At 37.7% G+C, this 8,226-nt stretch overlaps 1 protein-coding gene across 1 annotated transcript in view; it reads right to left on the minus strand.

The window, feature by feature from the left end:
• LOC104501444 (peripheral plasma membrane protein CASK) overlaps positions 1-7,741 on the minus strand; it is a gene marked incomplete at both ends in the record, with an annotated part of 17,968 nt that extends 10,227 nt beyond the window's left edge. The window contains 4 exons of the mRNA XM_010145254.1: positions 1,986-2,101; positions 3,363-3,559; positions 6,267-6,302; positions 7,673-7,741. Of these exons, the coding sequence (XP_010143556.1) occupies positions 1,986-2,101; positions 3,363-3,559; positions 6,267-6,302; positions 7,673-7,741 (418 nt within the window). The remainder of the gene's footprint in view (positions 1-1,985; positions 2,102-3,362; positions 3,560-6,266; positions 6,303-7,672) is intronic.
• Positions 7,742-8,226: the final 485 nt, after the last annotated feature.

Here is an 8,226-nt window from a genome sequence, read left to right on the forward strand (position 1 = left end):
CTGGAATATTATTGGCATCACTTTTAATACCTCAAGGACACTAAGATCAACAAACGTTTCTAAGAGAAATCTTTATTCCAATCCGTGCTTTCATTAACTTTTGGACTTCTTAGGGGGAAGGGGGAGTGGCAGATGGCACTCCGAAAAGATCGGTTTCTTTTATGGTCATTGTGATAATTTTTAATGTTCATGTTTCTAGTTGTTGGCAAACACTGTGCTCTGATGTCAAGTGAGTAAGAGCACTGGTGGTGGCAAGCGCTGAGGCAGGCAAACTGGGAGGCTCAAAGTGCTGTCGACCTTCTCCAAAATGTGCCCCCTACACCAAGTTAGGAACACCGCCACAGCCGCAGGGAGCAGCAGTGCTGTGGGAATGTATGCTGGGAGCAACTGATAATACTTTAAAACCAGTATTGTCAAAGGCTTTAGATCATAAAATCCAGTTTATTCTTCACAAGTTTCGTGAAGGCCAAAATTAGTAAAACATGGTTTAGTGCTACTGCAATAAAGTGGAAACACTAAAACAACCAGCACGTTAAACCAGCAAAAGGAAGGAAAGGTGCTGAAACCTTCAGTCTCTACTTGTAAGGCTTTTCAGGATAACGAGCAATTTTATATTCAACTGCCAATGTCTTACATGTGACAGTGAATTAAGGAGTATAAATGACAATTACGGTTCTTTGGCTTTCTTAGATGTTAATTTCAAATGATTTTTAGGTAAACATAAATTCTGTAGCACTGATATATTATGAGCTCTGATACTGCACACAGATTGTACAGGTAAGGAGAAACATGAAAACAGAGATTTATACGGTTTAATTGGTGCATTCCAGAATGGAACTGAAAAAAAACCCTGGAAATTAATGCACTATATAAAATACTTTCACTACGCTGTTTGGACAGGTACATCTTTTAATTCTAATGGAAGAATTCTACTCTTCTACATTACAATTTTTCTGAAACAAATAATTTTTTCAGCAGCATGAATAGAAACCCGAAACTTAGGATTCAGGCAGAAATAACTGCAAGGAGGAAAATCTTCCACAGTTTATTGTATTTGGTAACTGTGAATAACACACTGACTATGCACTGACTCTTACTCCAGCTGTAATGCTTCAAGAAAAATGCCCTCGGCACAATGTTTTCAAGTATATAATCTATAACTATAAACATGTATTAGGAAAGATGCTACTGAAAAATTCATATCCTGTTGGTTTCTAGTGATCCTTTAAGCTCAAGTAATTCCTTTAAGGAACGACTGGGCATAGTCCAGCGCAGGGCTACGATGACGATTAGGGAACTGGAACATCTCTCTTATGAGGGAAGGCTGAGAGACCTGGGTCTGTTTAGCCTGGAGAAGTGAAGACAGAGGGGGGGATCTTATCAATGCTTATAAATGCCTAAAGGGCAGGTGTCAGGAGGATGGGGCCAGGCTCCTTTCAGTGGTGCCCAGTGACAGGACAAGGGGCAATGGGCACACACTGGAATACAGGAAATTCCACCTAAACATGGAGAAAACTTCTTTATTTTGAGGGTGACAGAGCACTGGAGCAGGCTGCCCAGAGAGGTTGTGGAGTCTCCTTCTCTGCAGATATTCAATACCTGCCTGGATGTGATCACCTGCTCTGGGTGAACCTGCTTTAGCAGAGGGGTTGGACTGGATGATCCCCAGGTCTCTTCGAACCCCTGCCGTTCTGTGATTTGTAAAAACCAAAACAACGTAAGCCTATATGAAGATATATTACGATGCATTTGTTTTGTTGCAGCTTGCCTCTCACTGATGAAGCTGTATGTTTGAATAAGAACAGGCAGAGTAAGTAAGAGTAAGTAACAAGCAGAGTGATATTGGCATAATTAGAATTTTACTTATATTTTCCAAAGTAACTCATTAGGTTTACATAATGGTGCCAGCTGAACAATTAAGGGCAAGGTTTAGATTGTAAAAAAATTAACCTGTTAAAGACATTTGCTTTTTTGCTTTTCCATACCTGCATTGTGCTTTGCCAAGTATTTGTCTTTGTACTGCTTTTTTTTCTTTCCAAACCAAGTACAGCTGGCCTGTTGCTCCTGTTTGGTCTTCTCCATGGCAATACAAGCAACTCGCCTGGCACATGGAAGAGAAAATTTTTTATTGTAATCAATGTATTTTTAAAAAGTCACTCAGAATGAATTAGAATAATGAGACTTTTTAATAGTACAAGAATACAGTAGAACTTCTCAAAACCTTTTTTTCTGTGACAACTTAAAAGCACTTCTACGCAGAGGTATTTTGATAGAAGGAATATGTTCTTAGTGGTAGATCATTAAAGCTCACAGATCAAGTGAGTAGGGGAGAAAGGGTAGCTACTAAAATGGCTGTAGAAGAAACGTGACAGACTGGGAGAGCGTGAGGTCTGAAAAGGCTATTATGGTATAGATTACTTCAGAGCAAGTTGTGTTGTGGAACTGTTTTGAAGTCAGTCTTCAGGATGAAATATTGCGAGTGTTCCTCTTGCAATATACACCCATGTCTCCCTTACGTTAGTGCTTGCAAGGGAGCCCTTGAGACGTCTTGTCTACCTCTACTTCTCTTCCAGCAAAACCTCCCCTGGCCAGGCCAGGTGGCACAGGTGCTGTTAAACCCTTCACAGCCCTCTAGTTCTTGTACACAGCAAATCTTACATGAGCTATTTTGGGCTAGATTATCCATATTGATACACATTCTTGAGTTATGGCCATAACTTTAACAGCCCAGGACTTGCTTGCCGGAGTTTGTGCTGATATATTTAAAACATTTACTAAAGACTTTCTGCAAGAGATTGGTTGAAGGCTCCGCATTGCTTTTGCAGTACTCAGTGCCACTGGTGTTCATTGAATCTGTCAATCAGGAATCTTTGCCCTGTGATTTCTTTCTACTTTTTAGCACTTTTCATGTGAAAGCCAAGGAGAGAACCCCCCAAATCTCCCTCGATGTCCTTTGTGCTTGATGTCTGGCTAACACTTTATTCCTGCAGCACTTGTACGTAAGCAGTACTAATGAAAACACTGTTTACAACCACAAAAAGAAATTAATTTGACCCCCTTACACGAACAATTTGTATGTAGACTTCAGCCCTATTATTCTATACTATATCAGAAAGCACCATGTTTACTAACACACTGATTATGTTTCTAGCGTAATCACGCATAAGATATGGATTGCAACCCTTTCTGCTGTGCATAGAGGAGAAAAAAACCCCAAACAATACCACACAAACTGAGGCAATATATGGACTTTTTTGAAAAGAGAAAAAATGATACAAAAGCTAGCTATACAACAACAAAAAGCGTGACAGACAGAAATAAAAGCAAAGCTGAATTAATTTTATAGAAAACTTAAGTCATACCATTCTTGAAGTTCAGGAGATGGAATAAGACCTGCAGTGCCATTTTTGGAGTTCTCGAGTTTACCCTGCCACCAGTTGTGATCATCTTTGCTTATGATTTGGATAATATCACCAACTCGAAATCTGATGCCAGCTTCTTTGCAAGGAATGAGGTCATCCTTTGCTGGATCATATTCAAATTGTGCTCTTACATATATCTATAAAAAAGAGTTTATAAAAGCTCCTGTGATATTGTTACTGGTACAGCATGCAGAATAACAGGTGAAAATTTGATCTGTGCATGTAGCTACACACTGATTGCAACAAGCAAAGGAAGAAACAGAATGGCAAAAGCAGAAGTGACAGTTGAAACAGAAAAAACCTCCCAGCAAACAATGGAGACTTACAATGTTATTTTGAAAACTCTTGTAAAACCTGAATGGCAAAAATGAACACACGTAATGAACTGATAAAGTCAATATTAACTATCACGAATCATTACAGACTGTAAGACAGCAGCTTATAACTTGAACTGTACTGTACCTGCCAACTGAATACCCATGATACGTGTTAAAAATCTGTATGACAAGAATTTTCGTTGGACAGTATAAAGGACTTTGGCTATATTACTGTTCTCTAGTATTTAGCCTGAAAATTAGTACCTTTTTAAAGGTTAAATAGGAAGTTCCGTGTTGCACCTATTACATAGAGTTACTCAGGAGGAATATGGGAATCCTCTGCACGGTTTTTTCAGTAAGACTCTACTCCCATACAAATGAAAACTAATGATTTGAGGAAGTTATTGTCTAAGGAACATTAACAGAAAGAATTCAGATTCTGACTCCACAATTTAAAATATCATACCAATCCTTGCTTTGTGCGTTAGTGAGGTCTCAACCCTAGAAAATAAACGTACGGTGATCTCCAGTTTTGGTTGCAAAATACAGCCCTGATGCTTCCAAGTATCTTAGAATTGGAATTAAATGTCATGTCTCAGATGGTTAATTTCTACATTTTATGAACTTAATACATCACCCTATAGCATCTCAGACAGCCAAGTATATTCTACTGCTGATTTTCTTACTAAAACTTGATTAGATTTTTTTAAAAAAGAAAACATTGCTAAGAAATATCTTCATTTAAACTGTGACAAACATTTTTCAACTTTGCTCAAATTCTGCTCCAAAAATAGCTGTACCTATGCAGTGTTAACAGTATTCATGGCACTTGAAGAAGTTCATTTCTATAGTAATCCAATCTGCAACGCAACATATGAACAAATTAACTTAAAATGGCTAATCATGAGTATCTTGTACCTGATGCATTTTTATCTGTTTACAGTCAGAGCATCAGATGATAATAACAACACAGAACTCAACTTTCAATATATCTAAATCTGACTCTAGTTCTGCTGTGCTCTGAGTCAGTTTAGACAGGCAATCCGACTGCTTTAAATCATCTCAAAAATAAGATATTTTGAAATCAACTACGCTTATTCAGTAACTGACTTTCTGTGAAGTAACCAGTATCAAACTAATCCCTTATTCCCTCTCAACCTTATCTAACACAGGTCTAGAAATGTAACCAGTTATTTTTAAGATCTGGAAACGTCCTTGCTTTTCAACTCCTTGCTCCTGTTTGAGCAGTTACCCACCATATCCTGGCAGTTCATGGAATGTCAATGTATCTATTATCCAGGACCTTACTGTCTTCAAGGATGACCAGCTACCACAAAAATATGCTGGTTCAATGGGAAAAGACCCTTGAAAAAAACAGGTAACTATAAATGGTGCAAGTACAAGGAACACCATTATTCTAATGGTGCCTTGAACAAAGTCTCTTCTCCTGGGAAGAATACTTTGAGAGGTGAACGAAAAGCTAACACAACACCTTGGGAGGTCTTTCACGGAGCCTCTCCAGGATTACACTCAAGCAGCTGGCAACTTCAGGAGACAACCAAAAGTTGAAAGATCTATATAGCCATAAGTTTTAAAAATGGGAAACAATGTGAGAGCAATTCACTCTTGTAATAGGTACTCCAGCCAACCAGACAGCAGTATAAAAAGATTTTCCAATACAACAGATCATGGATTCAATTGACTCTTTCGAAAGGAACTGCAAGAGGTATTATTAAAACCCTTGGCAGTGAAAAAGGTTGAGTCTGTGGTTAAAGATGCAGAAGATACATGTAGAAAAGGAGAAGTTACTGAAGATGAATCACAGATCACTTGATGGTATGTGTTGATTTGGAGGCTGCAGTAAAAAAAAAAAAATTCTTAAAATTGCAAAGGGAATCCTCTGCAGAGCCCTTAAGGGCTTTCTTAGAATTCTCCGGAGAGGGAAGATCGATCTTTGGTCCACGATGACATGCACGACCACCAGGCCAAGCTAAGAAAGTTAAGGAAGGTCACTGAATCCGGGCCATACAACAGAAAATTTACGAGGCTGTCTTCAGACTTCATAGAAACTGTCCTTACTGTTCTTTTCTTGAAGAGCTCTGTTAATGTTAATAATTAGTTGTGGACCATCTCAAGCTTTGTAATCTTTATCAGTACAATGTTTTACAGTATTAGACGCTTGCCCTCCTCGCCTCCATCTCAGCTAAAATAGAAATTTGAGCTTTCTTCTAAGACAAAAATCTGCACAGGTCGCTGCACAACAGTTAGCCTATTAATGCATTCTGAACTAAAACAATATCTCCAGTTAAATTTACAATGACTTCGTAACTCTCACACAAATAGACATATGAAAAAAATTAATTAGCCACAAACAAATGAGTTAAAAAGAAAAATGAAAAAAATGAAACAAAATTTTCAAGCATAAATGTTTTAGACCAGCACATACAGAATATGAGGGGGAAAAGATAAGCAGGGATGTTCACTAGCAGCTAATTTACAAAAATTCCCATGGAGGATATCTATTCACCTGTCGTCCTTTTGGTTGTGTTGTCGATGGCAAGTCCTGCAGAATAAAGTCAACCCAGGAGAAGAAATTTTCATTTTACTTTTTAAGGGTATACAACACCATCTGTTAGTGATTCATACTACATTACAGTAAAATGGTAAGTCAGACAAAAGAATAAAGCGTAGACCCATGTTTAGAAATGTATTTTTCTTAAAGAAAAATCAAACCCAGGCTGTTTAGCAGCAAGCTGAAGAAAGCAGGTAAAAAGTTTAAGCAGATAGAGAATGTGCTTTTTAATAAATAACTCACCATCTTCAACACAAAAGCACTGTCAAGTGAAAGAGGCTCCTTCTGTGAATGCCTTTTCCACTTAATACTTAGTCTTGTTTATAAGAGAGGGATGGCTATCATAAATATTAAAACCCCCTTATTATTAATAATGGATAATGTGGTTAATTGTGCCGAGGAATAAGATTATAACTACTAATCATGTTACAAATTCTATTTAATTCACAAAAATGTCTTAGATTTTTCATCCATGCAATTATTTTTCATTGTATTAATTAATAAGCACTTTACCTTGTGGTAAATAATGTCTAAGTTGTTATTTTTTTAGTAGTTAAAAGAGTAGTTACTCAGGCTTTTTTGTTGTTGTTGGTTTTTTTTTAGCTAGTCCCATGATAACTCACGATATCGACCACACTCTCACTTGAGGAATTTGTGTTTATAGTTACTACATTGGTCCAAACAATGACAAACGGTAAACAACACAAATTTTAACATTAATACACTTTAGAAAAACAAGAGATCCATAGCACTGTTCTACCTGATTACATATGAAACATCAAAGTACTTTGTGTTAAAGATGTGAAGATAATAGCTTGGTTTGTAGAGCAGTTTAAAGCCACTTCCTTTTGCTTTCCATACCCAGGCAAGGCTCATATTTCACAAAGTATGTGCACGTACCACAACAGCAGAGGGCACACCAATTCATTAACTCAGATAGCGGAAACCAGTGCAAGTTCCAGAGGTCTCTCAAAACACAAAACTTAAGAGTCTAAAATGCCCTGAAATACCAACTGCACACTTATTCTTTCTTCAAACACTGCTTCCAAAGTTTGGGATGGAAATAAACCTCCCACTTCAAACCTTTGCCTAGTTCGGAGGAAACTGCTAACAATGACTTAAGGATGACTGAAGTGTCACATTACAGTTATCAACATGTAGTTCACTACATGGCTTTTAATGAGAAGAGTATGTTGGAAAAAAAACCCTTGAGAAAAGAAATTGGGGAGTTACATATGTAATAACCTCAGTTCTATCAGCGGGACAAGATTTTCTACTGACCAAACGATAAGTATAACAGTAATGGCAGATGAGCACCAACAAAACTTTCACACTTCTCTGTGTGGAACTGGAATTCTTACCGAAACAGAATTGTTAGTGCTGCTATGACCATTAGCTGGGGACTGTCTGGATGTAGAGGGGGAATCTCTCTGAAATAAGACACAAGGTTCATTAACAACACAACACTATCACAGGAACACAGATATATTTAAAAGAACAGTTACATCCACAGCCTTATAACCATTTGCATAGCTACTTCACATGTGACAGTTTCCATAGTTTAAGATTCAGGTTTGACATTTTCATGTATCCTAGGTAATTATTTTTATACTGCCTTAGCAATCAAGCAGCCTTTTAATTTCTAAGTCTCTGGGACCTCTTAGATCTCTTGTGGCTGACAATGCTAAAGGCCATTAGTCATTAATGTTAAATGTAATTACCTGAAAGGCGTATGCTGTGTAATACTTTGAATAGAATGAGATACTTATTCCACTTTAAAGATGCTTCTAAATCTTTTTTCAGCTCTGTGGCGGAGGTGAGTGTTGATCACTTTCTACTCCCTAAGATGCATCTCTCCGCGTGCCTCGTAGACACTGAAAGCTACCACCTGAGAAGGAAGTTCTCTCCCCGCTCC

Source organism: Buceros rhinoceros, unplaced genomic scaffold (genome assembly GCF_000710305.1).
Source record: "Buceros rhinoceros silvestris isolate BGI_N320 unplaced genomic scaffold, ASM71030v1 scaffold1931, whole genome shotgun sequence".
NCBI classification, from domain to species: domain Eukaryota; kingdom Metazoa; phylum Chordata; class Aves; order Bucerotiformes; family Bucerotidae; genus Buceros; species Buceros rhinoceros.